This window comes from Geospiza fortis, unplaced genomic scaffold, assembly GCF_000277835.1.
Source record: "Geospiza fortis unplaced genomic scaffold, GeoFor_1.0 scaffold403, whole genome shotgun sequence".
NCBI classification, from domain to species: Eukaryota; Metazoa; Chordata; class Aves; order Passeriformes; family Thraupidae; genus Geospiza; species Geospiza fortis.
In genome coordinates, this window is record NW_005054336.1 from 2847413 (window position 1) to 2872647 (window position 25235).

The 25235-nt window shown below is 36.9% G+C and overlaps 1 protein-coding gene across 1 annotated transcript in view; it reads left to right on the forward strand.

The window, feature by feature from the left end:
* Nucleotides 1–25235, forward strand: part of LOC102044900 (AP2-interacting clathrin-endocytosis protein) — a 36802-nt gene that overhangs the window by 1464 nt on the left and 10103 nt on the right. Inside the window, exons 4-18 of the mRNA XM_005422069.3 lie at nt 6–89; nt 5046–5296; nt 6158–6275; nt 9283–9372; nt 11495–11575; nt 12630–12726; nt 13351–13439; nt 13644–13746; nt 17792–17974; nt 18768–18905; nt 19905–20034; nt 22551–22612; nt 23308–23935; nt 24238–24328; nt 24900–25039. Coding sequence (XP_005422126.2) covers nt 6–89; nt 5046–5296; nt 6158–6275; nt 9283–9372; nt 11495–11575; nt 12630–12726; nt 13351–13439; nt 13644–13746; nt 17792–17974; nt 18768–18905; nt 19905–20034; nt 22551–22612; nt 23308–23935; nt 24238–24328; nt 24900–25039 — 2285 coding nt within the window. The remainder of the gene's footprint in view (nt 1–5; nt 90–5045; nt 5297–6157; nt 6276–9282; nt 9373–11494; nt 11576–12629; nt 12727–13350; nt 13440–13643; nt 13747–17791; nt 17975–18767; nt 18906–19904; nt 20035–22550; nt 22613–23307; nt 23936–24237; nt 24329–24899; nt 25040–25235) is intronic.

The following is a 25235-nucleotide window of genomic DNA, read 5'->3' on the forward strand; positions in this document are numbered from 1 at the left end:
GGGCGGGCGCCGCTGCTCTGCGAACGTCTGGTGGGGAGGCGGCTGCAGCTGCACGGCCTGGAAGCCGCGGAGTTACGGCAATTGCTGCGGTGAGTGCGCGACCGCGGCAGGATCGATGGGCTGGCCTCGGCATCACCGCTCCTGTGTCCTGCCTCTTCCTTTTCTCCCAGTCCCAGCACCTGTTTTAAAGGTTTTCCTATTCAAGGCAGTACTCTCGCAGCCTTCCTGCAGAGTTTGCAGAGGACTTTCTGTAACTTCTTCCTTTTCCTCTGCCTTTGCCGTTCTGCTGATAGCACATGCCTGTACTCTGCACCTTAGCGTGCTTTTTTGTTGTACGTAAAGGACTTGTAATAGAAAAAGAGAAAAAAACAGCAAAAATCCTTTGAGATTGTCTGTGCCTACTAAAACCCTTTCCAGGAAGAGTCCCAGATGAATACTGCAAATAAAACCAACTCTCAGCTCATATTTGAAAAAGTTACGGATATAGGAATCAAGGAGAACTTCAGCAAGTTGGATGAAAAGGCATTAAGTTCAAAACTCGTCTCTCAAGTCCTAGTGAACCATTGGCCAAACACAGCCTAGCTTTGGTGCAAGCTGGGATCCCAGAGGGAGGTGTGTGGGCTGGCTGCTCCCCAGGGACTAGTGCAAGGGCCAGCATGTTTTTGCACTGCCAGCTATTTTCCCGGTGCCACATATGCAACATCTCTCATGTCTTGCTCCAAACCTTAGTTGAGTTTCATGAGGGGTGTTGGCTGGTGCTGCTACCAGACCTTGCAATCCTCCTTCTTGTAAGTTCCTCTAATCCTTTTTTCAAAGAACTGCTTTTCTGTAACAAAGCTCTGGTATTGCCACCTACTTTCCCTAAAAAAGAGTTGGTGTTAGAGGCGATCGGCATTTACAGGAATGCACCAGGAGCAAAGTGGTAGAAAGAATTTCACATGAATTCAGGATGTGCCCAGAAAATGTAGGTACTTGCAGACTCCTGAGATTGTTGCCAACAGCAACGGGATAGTGTTGCAGTTTTAAAGTTTAGTCCTTGAAACACAACCTAATTATGAAAGAAAACTTTCTGAGCCCAGAGTAATATCTGAAACATAGAATCCTTGTAGTGGAGCACATTGACTACCAGGCATTTGTTGGATTACTGCCACAGTGTGGCAGGAGAATTAGCAAAACAAGTGGTAAGAAACAAAACAGCATGGATTTTGTCTTGTATTTTTCCTGATTTCATTGTTACTGTGATGCCATTAATTTCTTTCACATTAATTTAAGTGGTGTTACAGAAGAATTTCATGGAGAAGTATGATAATGCAATTTTTAAAAAAATTAAATTAATTTTGTAACATTTATTCTGAATAATTATTTATATACTGTTATATCAGGGGTTTGTATTCCTAATGCTAAGCACTTAATATGTCACTGACACTTGCTTTCAGTTGTTCTGGGTTTGCTATAAGGCGAGGAAGTTCTGCATGTTCTCCAAAAAGCATGGTATTGGAAAACACCTTTAAACTTAGCTCAACTCGTTGTAAACCTTGTGTCTTTCCACAGTGAGTTTAGAATCTTGAAATTAACCACTCCATATGTTCTAAGCTGTGTATGAAGTGTGCTTTGCAAGATAATTGCTTTTTCTTAACTTAGTTTTCGGTGCTGTTTGATACTTCACCATTTGAGTCCTCTAACCTAGCACATTCTGTGGAGATTGATGCTTACAGAGTGCACTGAAGTTTGAACTCATTTGGACCAAAGAAAGGATTGGTTGAAAAGAGCCTAATCCATTGTTCAGGTGATCAAGTAGTATCAGTGGCTGTTGAATCTCAGTGGTTTCTTGCTGTTTAGATACAAATTAATTAGATCTTCGTAAGTGCAAAACAGTGCCTTTAATGAGAGCTTTAGTTGTAGTGGAAGCCAGCCTAGTTCTTGGAGCATGTAAACTGCCATGATGAGTTGTAACAGAGACCTGTAGCTGCAGCTGAGCTCCTGAGAGGAAGTTACTGTCTTCTACAAAAGTTCTGGTTTCTTGTGTATATGGAGAAGTAAATATTAGTAATCGTTTTGCAGAGTTCATCAAAGCTATAACAAAATCTCATTCCTTTTCCTGTTTGAATTCAGCTTTGCTTTTATTTTCCCAAGTAAAACTTATCTTTCCATGGGGATTTGGGGACTTCATTTTCTCACGAGCTATATCTGGCCTGCCTCCCAGTGAGGCATGCTTCCTGTGGGCCTCTGTCTCTCTTCATCAGGAGAGTTGAAGTGGGCCATGTGTCACTTGTGTGCTGAAGGCCGTGCAGCTCCTCTTCCCTCTTCTTTTGAGCAGGAGACAAGACATAGTAAACTTCATTCTGATCTTTCTGCATAGCCTCAGCATGAAGTAGGTGAGCACCTAAGCAGTGCTTTGTTTCCCTCTGTACACTTGCATTATCTGAGGACACCAGGAAGAAACTTCTGGTTCCCAGAGGTGCAGCATCCATACTGTAAACACTACGCATGCTACATCTGTCCCAGGTGAAATTAATGCAATATTGACTCTGCCCTCCAATAGCCTTCTGTCATTCTTCAGGACACAACTAGAAAAATGTCAACAGTTGCAAGCACATTGATGGCTGGAGATGCCTGCCTAGGCAGGGTTCTGCAGTGTGCCTCAAGAAGAGAAACTCAGCATCCCTGAAGGATGGCTGTCTGTCACAGATCATTAGATCGTTACTGTCTTGCCTGCTGAGAGGCAAACTGCTTTTTATTTTCTCTTGCAGTTGGACAAAATACTGCTTTAGCAATAAAAATCTAGATATTGTCTCTTAATATTTCTATTAGAGGGTCTGATACAAGGAAGGACAGAGAAGGACCTAATGACAGTGAGATCCATTTAAAAAGCAATAAATACAATCAAATACAAAGGAATACGATTGTCATTGTGACAGTTACTGCCACAGGGGTTAGTTTGCAATACCAGCAGTTGATTTAAAGACCAGCCAAGCCTTCGACCATGTTATGCTTGCAGAATTCTGTATCAGGCAGGACAAGGATGCTACATCTTGTTTAAGTGCAGGCAGAAACCTTTTAGAAGGTAACCTCTAGACAGCATGATGGCAATAACTTCTTTCCATAGAGTCTATGCCTTTCCTTTGTATAAAAAATCTCCAGCTACAGTAACTGCTATGAATACAACAGATACCCTGTACCATTGTTCCTGTTTCATCTGCCACCTAGCCACACCTCTTGCAAACTCACAGTTGCTCATGTCAATCAGATTCTTTTCTGTGTACAGGGAAAAAACCCCAAGCGATAAGGTGGGGTACCTGTTAAAATTATACAGCATCATACTGACACTACAGAAGTGGTGGATTTGCACTATTTCCAGCATGCTATTCTCTTGCATGTGAGGTTTCATAAAGAAGTTATGCCAAATAGAACGTTTGTGAATATATCTTCTTTAAATACAGTTCCCAGTTAGAGTTCCACTGGATAACACTGGATTATAAAGTAGTGAAAAAGGGAAATACTTCTCCAAATAAATTTTCTATGAGTTTCTTTTTCCCAATTGCTGGATTGCCATAGTCCCCGTTGGATAATGGGTGTTTTGGAGGAAACATACCTGAGTTATGTATATGTGTAATGAATTTACACCTCAGCAATCATACCATTAATATCTATGCTTGTGTATTGCCCCCAGGGGGTTATGGTTGCAGACCACTTTATTTCAGAAGAATAGCCTGCCTCACATGTTCTTGGAGTTTTGTGGTTTATACACACTGTTCTGATATGGTCCTTCCCTTTTATCCTTTTATCACTTGTGCCTATTGGTGTGGTGTACCTTACCATGCAAGGAGTATCTTCTCTAAGTGACTGATTCATGGAACTTGAAAACAAATCAGCTACAAAAAGGGCTTTTTGTGGCACTTCCAGGTGGATTTTTTTGGTACAATTGTTCTTTTCCCTGCATTAAGGCATAAAGGAATCAGCACTACAGATGTTTTTACTTATCTTTCCCTTATGCAGTTATTATGCTAGGTTGGAAAGCACTTTAAATCTGAAAAGCAATAGTTGGGCAGTTCATAGGTTAGGAGTTCTGAAAGCACATAAATACACAACAACCTTAAAATCACATGCGAGAAGGGTCCACTGATCTTACTCTTTCCATATGAAATCTTATTGTTCCTGTTGCATCCTTTCCTATGTGTGCTTTCAAAATTTAACAAAATATTAACATTCTTATTCCCTACCTTCTTGTTTCTTCTTCTTTTCTCCTGGTGAGGACCTGTATCACATAGACAAAAAAAATGCCACTTATCTCGATCCTTTAAATACAGGACTCAAGAAGGAAGATGATTTCTTTGTATGTTTTTTCTGCCCCATCAGAGAACAGTGTTCAAATAACACACTCAAATTACTGTTCTCTGAGTATTAACAAAAAAGCTTCTTTGCCGTGGAGTGAGTGACTAAAGCAGATCTCTGGATATTTCTGCTACATCCAAAGGAACTGTAGCTCTTCTGTTAAACTTTGCTAACTTCATCTAGATGGTATGAAACCAAGGATAAGACATGTTGTCTGTGCTGGAGTGCAGTATGTTTCTATAAATGTGAGATCTCTGCAGTCACAGACTGCAGGCTTTGTTAGCCTTTCCAGATCCTGAGCCAAAAATAAGCTGGTGAAACAGATGGGAAAGTGGGAAGCTGGAATTACTAGATAGGCAAAGTGAAAGTTCTTGGGTAATCTTAACTGCAAATTTTTGTGCTTTAAGTGCTTCCTTTGAAATTAAAATTTATTTCTCCAATTCATTTCTATCTCTATACATTTTTTATTATTTTTTACTATAATCTTGATGTTAGATGGTTTTGGTATTTTGTGGTGCTTGTTTATGCTTTTCAAGCATTTGCAGAAATAAGTTTTCCAGAGATACATTTTATAAAGGTTGGGTTTTTTAAGCACAAGAGAGTCCAACTCTTTGTTTTCTGGTCATGAATTTTGTTAGATTAAAAAATGTAATTTTTTATTTGTTGTCTTCAATTGAAAAATCATGAGAGTAAAAATTAGTGTCATATTCTAGGATTCTGTATTCATCTGATATAAATCTGAAAGAAATTGAGGAGCTGTTTATGACGATAATACAAGAAAGCAACACTACTACTCTTCACAACACTCAAAAAAATGTAAATTGTCTTGGACAAAGCAAAAGAACACCAGTTGATCAGAATATACCAAGTGGAGCTGTGCAGAAAGGAGTTGTTTGTTTGGCTGGTATTGAGGAAGAAATTCCAGAAGCCGTCATTGATGCAGAAAGTGACAAAGCTGCTGCAGGTAGGTTTGGAATTGCACTTTTTTCTCTTTTTATCTTTTAAATAATTGTTCAAATACTTCTACAGTTGTAAAAATGCAGGCAAAATTAAAACTATTGTTATAGCACAGCTGGATATTCTTTTCTATGGCCCACCTCATGATCTCACACTTTGAAGAACTGAATTGATGCAGAAGTTAAGAGATACAGTTCCCAGCCTATGTGTAGTGTAATAAATCTGGAATTGCCCGGCATCAGGCATGGTCATCACCATGTCCTGTCTTTTCCCTGGAATACAGTGAGCTCCACTCTTCACTATGTGGGACTTCCACACAGCAGAGTATCTCCCTTGTTGTCCTTTCCTAGCAAATTGCACTGGTTCCACTGCTATTTTAGGAGAGTTCTGGAACCTTTCAGGATCTTCCACACTACAGCTCTGAATGAAATCATACAAGGAAGTGTTTAACTGCATCTTCCCCAGAGGTGCTGGCTGCTCCAGCTGTGTCAGTGCCAGGGCTCAAGCAGCACACCTGTTCAGGTGGGACCTGTGGCACTGCATCTCCTCAGACTTCCTCAGGGGCTGCTCTTCTTCAGTGCAGAGGTGCCAGACCTCTGCAGAAAAGAATGAACTGGGTGCATGATCTTATGAAAGAGTAACTGTAGCTCTTCTGTAGATACCAAAGAGGGAGCATTGGTCAAGTTTCTGATAAGTCAAAATAAGAAGTAAAAGGCGATGTTTGGAGAACTTTTCAGGGAAAAGCTTGAATATGCAATAAGAAAATATTTAATTATGTCAGATTATTTTCAAATATTTTGTCTGTGCACTGTCAATAGTCTCTTGTACACCTGACCAAGTGAAAACAGCTTTTTCTCCCTATATGCAGGTAATTCCAAAGTAGAAACTGCATCTGTGTTAGGAGAAGACTTATTGATGCTCTACAAGAAGTGCTGTTGCCCAGACATTAATATTTGTGTAGAAGGCAAAAATTTTCAAGCTCACAGGTACATAAGTATTTACAGCAAAAAGTTTTTCAATCAATAACCATCTGGTATAAAATGCTGCTGTTACTGTTATCTATAAGAAGCTTTTGCTAGTGCTGTTCTGTAGCTGTGAACTGTTACAGGTTTTAGGTCTTATGTGTGGAGTGGCTGTACTTTGATATTAATGAATACAATTTATCATCAACTGCCACTATTTTGAAAACAACTGTGCCTTTAGCGGTTTTAAGATTGCCACTGTAGTCTCATATATTGAGTAAATACTTATGGAAATACTCGTAGATTTTTTTCCTAACTATATATATATATATATATGAATAACAAAATAATTTTTAAAAACTGTGATCTGTAAAGAAAATAAAAATCTACTAATAAACTATTCAGTTACTAACGCTGAATAAAATTTCCATACAGACAGAAAATTTCTGGAGCAGTAATTTTTGTTTTGGCTCTTCAGAATCTGTGCATACAAAATCTGGTTTTACTTTCATTACTTCAGTTATGTAGATGTAAGGATTGTCAGGAGCCTTTCCTAGATCGAAAGTCCAAGACCGTTTAAGAACCTTGGCTTATTGTACTCCTGTGGCTTGGGAAACCAAATTAAAGTGTCAGTACCATTCCTTGTACCTTTGATGTAAGTCTGTTTACATTTGAGATAGCAAACTAGACAGCCTGTATTTTGTACCCTTTGAGTATATAAAGTAACTGAGAGGGACTATAAAAACCCTCCATTACTTTTACTACTTTCTCAACACAAAACTGGAGGGACAGTTTGTTACTGACATTACAGTATCTTTAGAGAAGGTATATCACAATTGTGTGGGTATTTGGATATATGCTACGTTTTCAGAATGAAGTGTAGGAAAGAATGTTTGTTTCTTGTGGTCTACATTATATGTTCTCAGATACGTAAGTTTGAAAAACAAATGCTTTAATGCAGAAAAAATAGTGCAACAAAGAGCTTCTATCAGCAGAGCTTTAATTTAGGCCACTTACTGCCTGGAGCTATGTATCTAGTTTAACTAGCATCAAAAGATACAGCAGTAAATCATAGAGCAAACAAGGATGTTCTGAAACAGGCACAGGACTTGAGCTCGTTTTAGCACTGGGTCATGTGAACAGTAGGAGCTAATAAGGGCAATGGAACTTTGAATTTCATTGTGGTGAAAGCACCACAATGATTTACTTACTGTAAGGGGGTTTTTTAAGTTCTCAAACAGGAGACAGGCTAGGCCCCCAGAGTCCCCCACCACTTGTGTCTGTATTTCTTACCTTCTCATGAAGTCCTGTGAACTTCCAATAGACTTCAGTGTTGCTGGTTTATGTCTTCCTAGTGTTGCATTCTTCCAGAGCTCTGCATGAAGCAAGTCAGATTTGGTTGGTAATAAAACTGGCACCAACCATCACTGTAGGAAAGCACAGAGAAATTTATTTCAAAATAATTTAGTATCTCCATATACTTTATAAATATATGCTGATAAAATTTAAATTTAGGTACTGCATATTTGTCCATATTCTGCTGAGTACCTGTCTTACTTAAAATGAGTCTTTGAAATACCCATTCTAACTATGCCCTTGAAGATGATTGATCACTGTTCATTACTAAAATTTATTTCTAACAGAATAAAAAACTGGAGATAAGTGTATTCCATATCTCTATGATACTGTGTTATTGTACCTTATTAAAAAAGATGGTGTGTGTACCCAGAATTACATGCACTTCAGGTTAGGATGTAATACCCATTTACATGTGGATGTATTTCACGAAGATATGAAGTGTTCAGTAAAAGCTTTGTTGTTATTATTTTTGCTGGATGACTCACAGGAGGAATGTGCGAGAAGTTTCTAATTTGAAGTATTGAGACTTCTGAAGCAGGAGGAGGGAGGAGAGATGAGAGAATACAGAATATAAAATGACTGTAAAAGAGACCATAAATAGTATTCTTCATGCTTCTTCCTACGCAAAATGAGAGTGCTCAGAAACAATTTAAGAGACAAATACATGTAACAGAAAGGATTCTCAAGCCTAGTATAACGTTTTGCTTTTTCTGCCACAGGAAATACAAGACATAAGCTAATTTTAGAAATAATAGGAGGCTTAAAAAGTGTAATGAAAAAATTCTATGTATGAGAATATTATCTGTGGCTGTAGTAAGCCAGATAAGATACATAAAGGCTAACACTGTAACTGGTGTGGATCTGGGAAACTGAAATCACAAAGCAGTTTTCATCCACTATCTTGTCCTCCTCTCTGCCTCTACACTTCCACCTTAAGAGTCCTGTTGCAAAGGTCTTCTTACCTGATATTTTGAAGAGTGATACTGATAGAGATGCTGAGCTACACAGACTGCAACTCTGGGGTTTCTTTATTCTCTTTTATGGATGTAGTATTAAACTGAATTAGCCCTGTTATGGCCAGTTACATGCCTTTTAAATATAGAAGGGCAGTAAGTGTAAACAGAAGGAGCTGACAGCCCTTGTTTTAAAAACACATCTTACTGTCCCAGCATGTGCTAATAGCAAGTTTTGTTTGACTTTTGGTGGGTAGAAAATTCTAAATACATGACATTACATACTTACCATTTTGATAAATACACATTTTGCAATATAAGAAGATTTTAAGATGTTCAGGATATAATTATTTATAATGGGGCTGTATAAACTATTTATTTACTTTATTTAATAACTGTTATTTACTCTAATTTGGTAAATAAAGCAGGAGAAATAAATGTGAAATTTTATATAAAAGGAAGATGCTTGTGGTAATAGATTTCCTCTGTGTGAATCTCAAAGTCATACTAAAAACAAGCTTTAACTGAAAAATTTACAGAAAACTGTTTGGTTTTTTCTGTAGCATATTTTGAAGTTCCAAACATACTGGGAGAAAAGGCATGCAGTACACAGCTGACACCTTAATGCATAAAGGGCAAAGATTTAAGTCAATGTTATCAAAGACTCTCATCATGAATATTTGTATGTAGTGGAATAATGTTTACTTTTTCTCTCTCAGGGCCATTTTATGTGCCAGATCTAGTTACTTTGCTGCTATGCTGAGTGGAAGTTGGGCTGAGAGCTCTCAAGAGCACATCACTCTTCAAGGGTAAGTGTTGTCTCTGCAAGTCGTGTGGGAGCAAAGGTAGGCAATTTACAATCGCTGCAAATATGTAACAACTGTGCTGTGAACAGAGCGCTGAAGATTAATATGCCTTGACACTTTTCTCCAGCCTGACACATTTCCTGAGTACTGTTTTGACTTCAGGATGAAACTCCGTGTGTAGTGTATTTGTTAATATTGTCAGATGATTCAGAAAAGTCTTTTTCATCAGCAGAAGGGCACTAATCCTTTTGTGTAGCGTATGTTTTAATATTCACAATCTTCTTGAAAATTCTTTTCTTTCACTTCTTGTTGTACATGTCATGAAATGTGAGTGTCTGAACAATGTGTTTTCCTACTTATTTGTACAATAAGTATATTTACAATGTAAAGATAAATAACAGTTCCTAAATAGTGTTTAATTATGATATTTCAGCAGCATACACTAAAGCAATTTTATATAGTGGGCTTGTTCACCATGGCTTTCTGCATGAGAATAATGGAGCTGTCACTGTAGGATGAATACTTAAGACTTCACAGATAAGCTGGGGACTGTTCTTTTCAGTAGTTGGGTTAGAGTTCTTTTCAGTATCAGAAAACTCTATTGAAATACATTCAATTTCCTTTAAAAGCAGAGAGGAGTACTGATCCATGTACATGTTAGCTTTTTTTTCAGGCATGATGTTGGTTGACTCAGTTTTCTTCAGAAAGAACTGTGTACCTTACAGTGCTGCAATATGTAACTGCTTTGTGTTAATATAAAATCTCTTGGCCAAGTGATACTTTCTTAAATGTTCATTTTAGTTTCCTGGCAGTGTAATAATGCTGCTGCAACATCATAAAGGTTATGTGTTGATTTGGTTATAATTCCAAATCCTTATAAAGCAATATATTTGTAATTTAATTTATTCCTTCGTTTTTATGGTGTTTTAGAGGCTGATAGTCACCAATTACTCTGGTGTTTACACTTATCTCTCTGTAATTGATTTCTCTGTGGTTAAGAAATTTTATCCTTATTTTTCAGTAGAGGCATTCTCTGGAGAAGTACTGAATCCTTATATGAGACTGTTCTCATGCCAATGTCTCATAATTTCTGTTATTATGAGTCATATGCATAATTTTACCTTTTCCAGTTCACTTTTCTGCTTAGTGCTGGTTTCTGTGCTGTTTTCTACAACACTTATAAATGAAGTACATATGGCTTACTCTGAAATAATGAAAATTCTGCTTAAGGTAACAGCTGTCAAGGCTGTGGGGAAATTCCTCCTCGCTGCCTTTACGGCTGTTGTGTGTGCTGCTATACAGGGAGACAGCTGTGCTGATTTTGCTTCTTTGCATTTGCAGCACTGGGTTCTTTTCCTTTTGCTTTTAGTCACCCATGTCAATAGCTTCAACATGTCTGACGTTTTAAAGGGCCTTAGCTCTGCATGAATATTCCATTTACACCAATGCACACAGCACTTGTGGGTCCTGAAGACTCCACACAAAAATGTACGTGCTCAAGTACAAGAAAGTGTTGTTCAGATCGTGTCCATCATTGAGGCATTCTGTGCCTTTCTGCATTAAGATGCTGGGACTGTGAAAGGATGCAAACACTGCTATGTAGGTCTGCCAGCTTTCTTAATCTGAATAAACACTAAATATTCTGAGGAACATTTCTACTTAGTATTGTAATAAAACTACTAAATATATATTTTAGTGTTGCATGAACAAAAATATATCATAAAATAGAGTAATTACAATAAAACAATTTTAAAATATATAGTTACTTAATAGTTGACTTACTGCTAGTAAAGAGCTTGGCAATTATGAAAAAATCCTTCTCTATTATCAGTGTAAATACTATAGTTATTAGTATTACTCTGCTTATTGCTTATTTTTAAAGATCTGAAGTGTTAGAAAGTTTCAGCAAATCTGTTGAGCAGCTAAATTCACCCCAAGTGTAGTCCATTTAGATACTTCTGTATTGCAAAATCTTATTGCTTTAATTTTATCAGATCATTTGCCTTCCATTCACAGAGCAGCTGGATGATGTATCAGCTTTTTTGCCAACTTCCTTTGCCTAAGAAATGTGATGCATTTTATTATGGGCATGTCTTTATTTGTATTTTTTCATTCTTTTTTGCAGCATAAGCCATGCAGAAATGAATGTTGTCTTGCATTCTATATATGGAGCTATTTTGGACTTCCCAGACAAAGTTGATGTTGGGTATATGTCAAATTTTATTATTCTTTTTTAATTTTAGTTTGTGCTTGTTTGATCGTTCTGTATTTTCTCAGTTAAAAATCAAAAGGAAGACTCAAAAAAAAAAGCTATTGAAGAAATCTTATTTATTTGACAGCTACTGGAAAAGGTGTGCCAGCTGGTTTTGGAATACTCTATGAGGAGAGTGAAAAAGAGGAAGATGTTTTATACCAAAATAATTCCCAATTGGCCTGCACCTTCCTTTTAGTTTTCAGACAATATGTATACAATGTGCAATAGTATATAATAGTTAATATTTTTAATTTATTTTTGAAAAATCACTCAAGGTGATGAAAAGGTGAATTAGTCTTAGATGCATGAAAGATAATATATAGGAACTAATGTAAATGTTGGCATTTTCTTCTGGGATCATTTTTAATCACAGTTTTATACATAATCCTGTATTAGTGAAGTAAAATCTGAAATTTGTGAATTATTCTCTGTAACCATTTATATAGTAGGTGATGAACTCTTGCCACTAAACATTAAAATGCTACCATTTCCTAAAAATATGGAATTGTTTATAATGTGTTCCAATACCAATGTTCAGCTAATTAATTGATATAGAAAGTAAAATTATGGTATTGATTATTATATAAAATAATTAATAGTTTGCTCACTCTGCTTTTTAAGAATGTCATCAATAACATTTTATGTAATCTTTGGGAAAAACCCTACAAAATTCCAGAACTCTGCTGGCACAAATATTTTTTTCATTTGCTATCCTTAAAATAGAGAAACTGAGAGTCTTCTGAGCAGGTCTCAGCTAGTGACTGAGGCTTGTTTTTATACAGGCTGAACTCCATGGCTGGGAGGTTATTATTAGGTCAATGTATGGTTCTGCTTTGAAGATTATTCTTTGGCAAGTGTCACACTTGGTTATCAGTCTCTTTCTGCAGTAAGTTCTGACTGAGCCAAGACTGAGCCAAGAGGTAAAGGTAGCACGTAAATTGTCCTGTAAGGAAAATGCATATATCACAAGGATTTTTGATTCCTGTCACTACTGCTCTCTCTTCAGTCACATGTTGGGCATTGCAGACATGTATGGGCTGGATGGATTAAAAGAAGTAGCTATCTACATTTTGAAAAGAGATTACTGCAATTTTTTCCAAAAGGTATGTCACTTCTCATGCTACTTGGCGAGCTCCAGAGCCTGAGAATTTCAAATCTATTACTTAACACTGAATCATAGTGACAAGATATGTAAAAACTACATGATCAAGGTGCTGAGTGAAGTCAACAGACCCTGTTCTCATGTGTGAATCTGGGATAGGTGGTGGGAGTAAGGCCTGTGATATCATCACCTATTTACAGACACTTGGAAACCCCAGCTGATTAAAAGCAGTATTCCACATGATTAATTCAATGTACTAAATTACACTCAGGGTAGTTTAATATGTGCTATTGTAAATGTAACTGTTCTTGGTGGGCATGTGGAAATGCTGTATATTTGCATATCTTGTTTCATGGGCATGTATTTAGAAAAAAAAGTCTGTTCAATTAAAATTGGTTTTAAAACAAACACCTGCTTAGAATTGAGCATTTCCACACATTAGGCTCATGAGGCTGAATTCTGCTTTACTGACATGTGGAAATAGATGACTGCATAAAGGCAAACAAACTTAAATACCATGGCGGCTGACATTCCTTCTGAATCTTTGAACTGAAGATTTTGTATTTCTGTGTGGTTTCTGTAAATCTAATGTACAATAACTGTGATAATTTTCTAACAACTCTAGCCTGTTCCTGGCAAACAGCAACCTGTACTAGAATGCATGGCTATTGCTCATTCATTGGGAGTGGAAAACCTATATGCTGCTTGCATGAAGTAAGTAAAATAAAATAAAATTGGTTTTATCTGCTTTCTGTTGAAATGATTTTATTTTGTAAGATAGGGTTTATTTTGGCATATGAAATGTCTACATTTTAAATGTTTTTTCTTCACAATACTTTAGAGGTATCACTTAGGCTAACAAGTGAAGATAGAACATTTTTCATCTTCCTTACCTAAGAATGGCTCTCTTTTCAACAGATGGGTAGGAAAACATTTTGCAAGATGTTTTTCAGAGAAAAGCTTTGCCAATTTACCTACTGATCTTCAGAACAATTGTCTTGTTATGTTGATTAACTCTTTGGTAAGTAGTGTGCTTTGTAGAAAAATAGAGCAATGTGAATTTTTTCCTTATTTAGCTGTACAATGTAATTTAAGCGCTAATAAATACAGTTTCTTAAATCTGTAGTACATTTATACTATGTAAGAGTTCCAATTAAAATAACAATTTTAAAAACTATTTTGATGTGAAATGTCATTGTTATGCTTCATGACACACAGTCTAGTGACATCCAAGTCCACCATAATAATAGAAAATTTGTTTATGAAACACAACTGTGACATCATAATGCAACATCATGGAAGTGTTCAAGGCCAGATTGGATGGGGCTCTGAGAAGCCTGGTCTAGTGGAAAGTGTCCCTGTGTACAGCAGGAGGCTGGGATTAGAGGACTGTAAGGTCCCTTCCAACCCAGGCCATCCTGTCATTCTCTGATTATGTATTTGCATAGTGAGAAACAGGAAATCACTCTATCAATTTCTGTGTTATGTGGTGGCATACATCATTTGTGATTGCCTTCTCATCTTTGCCTGTATTCTAATTTGGAAAAAATTGATTTCATTTTTTTTCAGACCTCAGGTGGTCACTGGCTATCAGGGATCATAAGTTATTTGTTTACAGGCAGGCTGACTTTACAGAAATAAAGTAGCAGTACAGTATCCATATCTTTTACTTCTCAGTAACAGTACAGATAACAGTACTACACTAGTCCCCCCAAAGCTCAGCTTTCATTTTTTGTAGCACTTACTTACATTGTTCCAATTTAGATCTGCCTAAATGTAAGTATTTTCTAATTGTATTTCTGTATAGAACTATGCTTAGAGCTGACTTAAGGTAACTGACTTGAACTAGACCTGTTAATGGAAATTTGGTCAAGTACTCAGCCTGTAAATACACTGAGTTGTAACAGATATATGAACAGTATGTAGAAATGAAGGTAAATCTGTAGAGCTGTTGCCAAACATGACTGTCTGTGTATGTAACTGTAATGTGGATTGTCACAAACAAAATGTAATCTAACTAGCTCAGGTAACATTCACAGCATGATTTTGGTTCTTGCGCACAACCCAACAACTAAATATGTGACATGTATCTCATGCTGAAGTCCTTGTCCCTGTGTCTGTGCTGCTGTGTTACCCACACTAAATAGCTCTGGTGCGGCCAAGCAGTGTCAAACATAGCCCTGGTTCAAGAGTTGTGCTCTTGAATGGTTCTGGCCAAGGACTACCCCTTGCGGAAAGGACTGTGAAGCCTTCTTGGGACTGACAGGATTTGTGTGATGAACTACTTTAAGTGCTGAGCCCAGCAGGTCAGCTAGGAGTAGCCGCTGAAAGCCTGAAAAATGACAGAGCTATGTGCTTTTAGGTTGGATATTAGGTAAAGGTTCTTCCCCCAGAGGATATTTGGGCACTGGGACAGGCTCCCCGGGGCAGTGGACACAGCACCAGCCTGGCAGAGCTCCAGAAGTGTTTGGACAATGCTCTCAGGCACAGGGTGTGACTCTGGGGGATAGTGCTGTGCTGGGCCAGGAGTTGGACTTATGACCTGTGAGGGTATCCTTCCAGCTCAGCTCTGATTCTGTGATCAAGAGAGGCTTGAGAATATCCACAGTTATAAAACCTGAACAGTTTTACCACAATGCGTAAATCTAACAGAATAAAGACAGCAGCCATAATACCTCAAGAGTATGTCCAGTATCTCAAGATGCTGGGTGTTCTGCCACTATATTATATCAGCATACTGAGCTGTTCCTAGGATATACACATAGCAATCATACATAGTGGAAAATTTGAGAAGTTTTAAGTAACATTTTCGGATATAGGTCAGTTCATTCTGATCTACAGCTGTTCATAGTTAAACCACCACCCACCTCCAGCTCCAAACTACCTCAGGTGCGTACTGTGGCTATCAGCACATGTAGACACAGTTCTAGGCTCTTCTCTAGGCCCTTGTGCAACATTATTGGGACAGTTGAAAGGTAAATGTTCAGACCTCGCTTCCCCTCTGCTTATTCTAGTCAATAAAGATGCCGTGGTTACAGTTTGTTGAAATACACAAACTTGCCGACATTTGCAGAACAGCCATGGCACTGTGGTACTTGGTACCGCCCCCTTTGTGTACCCAGCTTTGCTGGAAGGTTTTTGCAGTTTGGACTAAAGTGGATTTTAGTACCCATATTAATGATTTAAAATTTGTGTTGGTGTGTCTTTGCAAGAGTCACTGGTATTTTATGGCCTGAAGTCTTGAAAGCATCTAGAGTTACAAAATTAAATGATAAAGCATAAGCCTCTTCTGCCCAGAGAACAGTTCTGGTGAGCTTTCCTTTCAGCATTTAAGACACCCATTCCAAAAACTGGTGAAATTCCCAGGAGAGTTTTTCACAATCTGCAAAAATGCTTTAAGCCTGCTTGAGGAATTAAGAAGAAAAGGTCTGACATTAATTTTGCAGGGACTACTGTACAATTTACAGTCCTTTTTCTCTGCTGCTAGAGTTCTCTTCTGTAAAACTTTAAATATTTACACAGTTAAACAGTATAACTCTGCTGATCCTTTAATTTACTGATGCTGGAAATGTAAAACCTAGTTAATGTGACAGCCCTTTAGAGGAAAACAAAACAGGTGTAAAGAAAAGGAGATTGTTGATGGGAAAATCCCGGTGAGACCACAATGATGAACATAGAAACATTAAAATGGGAGTATCATTTAAAGCACTGTCCAGGTGCTTTATGTGTGCCTATCCCTGATGTCTCAACTTCATGCATGAAAATTACTGGGTTTTTAGATAAGTAAAGTGGACTCCACTTTAAAATGGTTAGGAAAAAAGTACAGTAAGAGAAGTAAAATTCAGTTAGAACCACTTCTACAAAGTGCTGATTTAATTAAAAGTCAATGAAGGCATTTTATATTTCACTGGAAGTGTCTAATGGGAGTAAATGCTTATTGCCTTGTGAGCAGGGGTTGAATTTGAGACAATTCAAAAAGCTTGTAATTTAGTCCAGTGGGAGCCAAATCAAACCATGAGCATATATGTAATTCTTAATTTACGTGATCTGCAGAGAAGCAAACTGAGTTTCCCCAGAGATGAGAAAAATAATTTTTAAAGTATATTTTAACAATGAATGGTCAGATTTTATCTTTTAACTATAATTTGCACAAAGAAGGTACTCCCTGCTAACTTGCATAGGACAAATGTGATTGTGATCTGAATTTGCAGTTAGGGTTTTTGTGTCAAATATTTATCTGAATCGTTGCTTTTTCAAGTGTTACTGCATAATTTATCGGTGTCCTGCTAGGTCACATTGAATGGAGCTTTCAAGCCATTCTAATGTGGATAACCATAAATTCCAAGTTCTTTTCAAGTAACCGTGTTGGCCAGTAGAAGTTGCCCTCAGGTACTGTGCTGATGCAATGCATGATAGAACCAAAGACACAGACCAGGATAATAAATATCAGCAACTCTGTTTGCATGTTTGAAAGGTAACCAGAAATGTAACAATTACTTTTCTTTGAGAAACTTTAGACAACAAAGAGGGTAAGTTCAGTTAAAACTCCATCTAGGAAGACAAATATTTGTTGTCTGATTCCTTTAAATAAAGCAAAAGGATTCATAATTATGAAAAAGTTTTTTCTGTATCCAGAATGCTAGGCCATCCACACTCACCTAAAACCTCAACTTAGCAGTTTTATTCAAGAATTTATTACATCTTTCAGTGACCTATGATCTTTTTCTCTATTCAGCTTCTCCAGCAAACATTTGCCTTTTTTTCTTCAGGACTGCAGTATGTATTGACGCAGTTGAAAAAACATAGTAAAAGCTATTGAAAACTTTAAAACTTTACTACCTAACTTCAGGCAAAACTGAACCAGTAGAGATTTCTATATCTGCTTTAGTTTCAAAGGCACATATAATAATTAAGAATTATAAACCCCAAAAATTATTTAAATAAGGGAAATAATGACATGATTGGATCCCTGTGTAAAAGCTCAGTAACTGAACAGATGCTATTTTACAATCAGCAATTCTTTAGGTAATTGCTTGGCAACAGCTAATTTCTGTTTCTGTTTCAAGAACCACAAGAACGCTGCTCTCCGTCTGATGGAGAGTGACCGGCTGATCAATAGCCTGCCCCGAGTGAAATGGACAGAGACAGCTGTGGCCTTGGCAGCACGGCTACACGAGGAATGTGTGACCTTTATTGTTGCAAACTTCCTGCACGTAGTACAAAGTGAAGGCTTCTCTGTTTTGTTGCAGGTAAAAGTGCCCTCAAGTTCATATATGCTTCCAAATAAATTGAATTATGTCACATTTTGGAAAGATCAGGCTGCTAAATTACCAAAATAGTCTCAGGTTTTGCTTTGAATTACAATTCTACGGAAAAAAAAAAAAAACCACCAAAAATAAAGAGTTTTGGGGCGGGTTTTTTCAGGTTTGTTTTAAACATGTAAATGTTTTGATAACAGTGCTAATACTGCATTCAGGTTATGTGTTTCATAGCAAAGCAAAAGTTCCAATTGGTTTAGTGGGACAGTGTCTGTGTTGTTTCAAAAAAGCTTTCAGACCCTTCGAAAAACAGCCCAGATTTACAAGATTATGAGTATGAGCAGTCTACTCAAACTTCTACTGATTTCTGTCGTGAGTTGCACGAATGTGGCAATGCTGCAGGTTCTGGTGAGAATTTACCTAGTCACCCAGCCTGTTCACTTCTCCTGTGAAATATGTTTTTTAATATGATATCATATACAGAGGAGTGAAAAAAATAAAGAGAGAAATGTTAAAACAATTTGCCTTTGGATCCAGAGTTGCATGGGGCTGTAAATTCACCACAGTGTGCTTGTTCTTAAGATTTCAGTTAACGAGCGAGGCCTCAGGATAATTTGCCTGAGGCCTGGAGAGGGGTGGGGTTGTGGAATGGATACAAAAGAAGATGCTCAGCTTTGGAATACCTCCTGCACAGCTTGATAGCAGATCCTCTCTGCTCGGTAATGCTTTTGCATACAAAGTACACGCTTTTGTTTTAAACGACTGCCTTTTGTTGTTTCCTCAGGCACAGGCAATGAGCAGCAAACCTGACCTCCTAGAACTAATTTTCAATGCAATTGAAAAAAGCATTAATAATGAAAATAGCTGCTTTCTTCTTGTAGCAGTGGATATGCTGCTGGACTCCGCAAATGTGGAGGAGATGGTAGGTTCTTAAATGTGCAGTGCTTGTACAAAAACTATTCTGGTACAGTTTCATGCCATGGTTAAAATCAGATGATATGGTGTGAGCTCAGATGGCTCAGTCATGCAACTGGGGTCAGACAGAAAAGCATCTGCATAAATCCAAGGTCCTTTTGGAAGTACAGAAAACGTAGGCATTTGTTTACTTTAAAGAGAAACTCCATCCTGGCAATAAAAAAATTCTGTGTATTACTGAAAATGTAAGTCCTATGGGCAACACTGCCCTATTGATCTTTACTATCAATTTGTGATAAGAGAAAAACTTAGCAAAATGTTGCATTACCTAAAACTTACAGGGGAAGAGAGTTTAATTCTCTTCCTTCGTAAATATTTTCCCCGCTTTTTGTGAAGCTTTTTTTTTAAACTGTCCTCTAAAGCAAGGACTGACACTTAATCCAGTGTGTGTTTTTTGGATTGGGTGGAGGTGTCAGGCTCCATGTGTGTAACATACCGTGTGTATTCATACAATCTAAATAATGACATTTAAGCTGTGGTTGGCTAATTTTGGGAACAATTCATAAACAGTATGACAAAGAATAAAAAATAAATGAAACATTAATTACTGCAATCTGGTGCTATTACAGATTTACTTGGTGAAAGCAATGAAAATTTAATCAAATACATTATTTTTCCCTGGAGTATTTGACCTTGTTGTGACACAGCTGACAGTGAAGAGCTATTATGGGGTTCATTTAAAAAAAAAGGAAAAGGAAAAAAGGAGCAATGAGAGCAATGTAGTGTTTACTAGTGCTGTAGTTTGTAGGTTTTAAACTATAGAAAAAATCACTGTGGTGGGCAATAATCCTTCAAAAACAGCATCTCCATCTACCAGACCATTATAAAATATAAGTGATGACATCATTGATCTAGCTTAGGGAGTAAGTAGATTCTGAAAGGAATAATGACTGGTTGCTATGACAATATGCCCCTCGCCAGCTGCTGATTTGTTACTTGAACACAGGGTTTTACGTGCAAGATCCAGGCGCTGCGTGATAAGCTCTGGGTCTTCCTGGTTCAGTCTTTTTATGCTGTTCGTCACACAGAAGGCTGGAAGCTGATGAGGCCAGACCATCAACAGAAAATACAAGCAGGTATGTCTGGCATCAAACGGCATTAGAATTTTTTAGCCATCTGTTCAGTGGATACAATGCAGATGGAATTGTGGAGCCTGATACAAATTGAAGCAAAATTTGTGCTGCTTTGTGTTTTGAAGTGGTGTTTTAGAATAGAAGCATGATGGCATGCTTAGGTAGTTTCAAACATGGGAATCAGTAAGTAATTTTCTGTGAAAAGTCTTCCCTGCTTTTAAGAGTATATATGATAGAACCCCTCCACCATCATGTAGATGCATTCTATTCTTATTTACAGCTATTCTAAATTACTGAAAACACTGCAGTAGGATTAAAAACCTGATCTGCCTCATTTTTAAGGAGATAAGAGCTGTGGATGAATTAAATTTGCCCAAAGCAGATTATCCATTCCCTGCACTCCGTTTCTGTCCTTTATCGTTTTCTCCATGATGTATAAATATTGCTCGTCTCTTGCATAATGCTCGTCCTGCACTGGGAGCAAATGCAGAGAGCTGGGCTGCTCGGCTGGCTGGCATTGTGATCTTGTGTGTGCTGCTGCAGAGAGCCCCCAAGGAGCTGCATGGTGTGCTCTCAACATTTGAACAGACAGCACTTCCAGCAAAAAGGAGTTTTTGTTCTGAATGCTCCTTTGTTTTGAAGTACACGAGTATTCTGAGGATGTGGAACTGATGATGGAGTTCAGGTTCTGGTTTAATATTAGCTTTGACAGTACGGTGTTGTAAAAGAAAATAATGTTAAATACTGCTCTGAATTCAAATCACTTTTGATTCAAAGGAGATGTGAACATTCTTATATCCTTAAAGAAATTAGTAGCAATTTCATAATTATATACCTAGAGGTAGATGCAAATTTTATTCTACAATTACATGCTGAAAGATGCAGTGACAGTCTTTCTAAGCATGATTTAAGAATGTAGTCAAGTAATATCTCATACTACTCTGTAGAACAGGGATAGGATTTCTTCTTGATTATAAAATCCTTCAGAAGCGGAGGAGTTGCCTTTAGAAAAAAGGGTGGGTCGTTCTCATTTGGGGTGGTTTACTTTTAAGATGCTCATGTCCCTATTGTGAACGATGTTTTGGCTACTTTACATTAGTGCTTTCAATAGAAAGAAATATTTAAAATCAAGGTGTGTCTTAATTTTTCAAACTCCTATTGCCAAAAATTATTTTGTTTTCTTTTAGGTTAAATTCTGACTAAAGTTGCATATATTTTATATATGAAAAGGCTGAAATGTTTGCATGAATTATCTGGTTTTAATTACAGGCAATGCAATCCTACAATATTGCTAGACAAATTTTAATCTTCAGGTGAAATGCATGTAGGATAACTTAGATCAACTTTCATCTTAAAGATTTCTGGTGGTGGCTTTGCTCCTAGAAATTTAGCCTATATAGATTTAGAAGGCTATAAGAGAGGAGGAAAAATGCCAAAATAAGAGAGAGATGATATTGTGGTTTTTTCATTTACAGCCTGTCTTGTGTTTTCTTAGGCACAAGTTTATAAGGATTTTGTCTTAATATATTGGTATGTATTAATATGCAGAGTCATTGCTAGAAAAAGGATTAGATCCCTGGGGTGCGATTTTCAGCCTACCTTTTGTGTGATTTTTAGAGACTTATATAAAAATTATTTTTAGTATCTTTAGCAAGAATTCAGCAGAATTTTTGTATTATACCTACAAAAAATGTTTCCATATATAGTACCTCAGAACATGAGGCACTGAATGCCTACATTTTTTAATATATTTTTTTGTAAAACCTTTTTTCCGGTTGAAATATGAATACAGACATAAATGAAACCTATCGATTCTGGGTCTGTACAGTGTCTATAAATATCCCTTTTGTGTTCTACAAGTGCAATTGATTCAAAAGCTTTGTTGAAAACTGCTTTCCTCCCATAGCACATCAGATGGAAAAAAAAGGCATTCACTGCCTGAAAACTCCACATGACAATCACAGGGATAATTCTCATGACATTACTCTGCATGCTATCTAAAGAGGCACTATGACCTTACTGTGTACATTTAGGTATTTTGGCTTTGCCAATTTTGAAAACTAATATAATTTACTTTAATGTAATTAATCTTTTCTTTATATAGTATAAATAAATACTTTATAATTAACAACACACTTAACAGCTGTTAGTACTCTAAATTTGAAGGTATCTTTTTGTAAATTTTGTACACTTTTAAAGGTCTCAGTGCACTGCTAGCTATAAATGAATTGAGCTTGAATAAACAAAAGTCTTACTATGGACATGGGGAAAGAGAAGAGTTAAATAACTTGCTTATGGCCATGTGATGTCATTGTAGATCCCACATTTTTGTTCCAAACATAAAGCCATGCATTTCCACTTAACATTTGCCATGTCACCAAAATTAGCCTTTCTAGAGTAAATCAGGACCCAAAGAAGTGCTTTCTGATTTCACATGATGCTAACTGAGTAGGCTGGCTTGATTTCTGTCCCCCTTCTTTCCTGCCAAACAGTGAAGAAACTGCTTGTTCCTTTTACAGCTGCATTTGACAAGGGTGATGACCGAAGACTTGGCAAAAAACCTGTATTCACCAGTTCTCAGGTAAACATTTATATCCAAATGTTTAAAACATTCAGATAATTGCCAACAAAACTATTTTCATTATTTGTTTAAATTGATACTTATTTTCCATATTGTTTAATGGAACTTGTTCTTGAAAAATCTGTATTTTCTTGTAAACTTGTTTCTGCAGCATCAGTAATGACTACTGGAAACATCTTAGGACTTAGACTGTGTTCTGCAACATTTTCAAACAGATAAGCTCAAATAAAAGGCAGGAATTTGTGTTCAGAACCTCACATTCCTCTCTTGCTACATAATGAAACTCATCTGTTTCCCAGAGCAAATGGTTTGCTACTGAGCTAATGAATCTCTGCTATTATTACAAGCCACTACAACACTGAGTCTGTTACACTCCCTGCTCTGAAAAATATTTATTAATGCCCTCAACAACTCTTCTATTGAAACACTCAAAACTACATTACTGATTTGTAAAAAAACAGTATGGGTTTCACATGATTTGACAGTCTTGCATACATTGCAATGACACTAGTATCACAAAGATTCCCTTTCATGCACTTAATTCTCCATGTTTGAGTTCCTCTTTACCTGAGAGAATCAATATTGACATTTCTGTGTGGATACTCTGTTTGGTAATGGTTAAAATCATCCTGTAAAATCATACATTACAAGTATGTTTTGTTTGGGTTTTTTTCTGATGCCATTTTTTTTCCTAGCTAAATAAAAGTACATCTGTTGGTATAAGGAATACTTCCTGGGCAGAACACCGCAAGAAAGATTGCTGGGGAAATTCTTCCACTAATCAGGATAAAATGAAATCTGATGGATTAGGAGCATCTGGACATGCATCCACCAATAGAAACACTGTTAATAAGACTTCAAAGCATGAGGATGTAAAGGGGAAAGATGGCAAAAAATTAGTTTCCAAGATTACTAAGGATTCCAAACCTGGGGAAAAAGCTGCTTTGCCAAAGGCTAGAGCTGTTATAAAGACAAAAATAGAAAATAATGGAAATGTGAAGGCTGAAAGCATGCTTACCAAGCAAGATATAGAAAAGACAACATCTGCAAGTGGACAAAAAAGTTCAGGAAGCAGCAAAGGACTAAGGAACCATGAAGGAAAAGTTGCAGGTGCCAGACCTAAAGTGCTGACAGTAACCTCAAGCATGCAGAACAAAACAAAGCCATTGAAAAAAACCACAGGGAAGGAATCTCCCTCCTTGGTGACTGTGGCAGCAACTTCCAGCAAGTCAGCAAATTCAAACATGGATATCCAGACTGTGGGTGAACAGACAGAGGAACCCAGAGAGGATAAATCAACAGAGGAAGGGAAAAAACAGACTGGTAATTTTTTATAATTCTTTCTTTAAAGTCCTCTTCTGATTGGTCTCAGGCTGGTCATACACTGAAAACCGGCCAGGGAAGCTTTAAGACAATCTACTATAAATTGATAAGAGTTACATTCTTACCCTGTAAATGAGTATAAACTGACTTTTTGGTCAATTAATAGCCATCTAAAACAGTAAACATTTTACAATTTTAGCATGTATGGTCTTCTCAATAACTGATCTTCATATATTAAAATTTTTTTGGTACTTATGTGCAGTGCATTTCCCTCTGTAATTAACTTTGAATTTACTCTACAGTAGTGAAAACAAAGGTATCTGTGAAGGTATCAAATGGAGTCACCACCAAAAAAAAAAAGACTGAACTTGAGGCTAATGCCACAGCAAGCAGGTATGCTACAAAGCATTATGCTGCTTCACAGATGTGTGTGTGACTGTATGAGTTTGGGAAGAAAGGTTTCAGGTCAATTATTAAGCATTACCATTAGATGTTCTTTTTACTCTGACAATGGTTATCTGTAGGATGTTATTTGAAAAACAATTTGAGTTAGCTATTGGCAACATTGCTGTAAAGATAAAAAACCGGTTTGGCTTTTGTGTTGGACTGTTGCATGTTAATAATTTTTAAATTGTTATAGGTCATTCAGAATTCTGCATACTGGAACAGTTAATGACTACACAAGGTGTTGTAAACTTACCATTTCTGGAATAGTTTAGGTTGAACTGGACAGGAGAAAACTGAAGTGACATTGTGAAATGGCTCATTATATATATATGTTTGTATATAAATTAAAAATATAGATATATATTTAATTTTTATTTTCAAAAAGTTTACTTTTTAGGTTGCATTTTCAATGTTTATATATGTGTGCACATTGAAACACGAATATTTCTTGTTTAAATATAATTAAATGTTGCTAGATCTAAGCCTGGAAATAATGGATGTAATGGTTTCTTTGCAGTCTGACAAAAAAACCAACAGGAAAAGGGTGTAATGATCAAAATGTACAGACTGTTCAGAAGAAAAAAGGGAATGTGAATATGAGTTCTGCAGCACAGCAAAAGACTCAAAACACGCCTACCAATTCTCCCAAGAACCAAGGTAAAGTTTCACACAGCGGTTCAATGATCTGCCACTATTATGCAAAGCTTTGTGGTTTGTTTGGTTTTTTGCACAAGTATTTGGAAAAATCTTCTGGAGAATTCTGGGTTTTTTCCATATTTCACTTTTGGTGACAATCCTAAACTGTAAAATGCAAATTAATGTGTCAACTTCAAAATACTTAAAAGACGCTCTT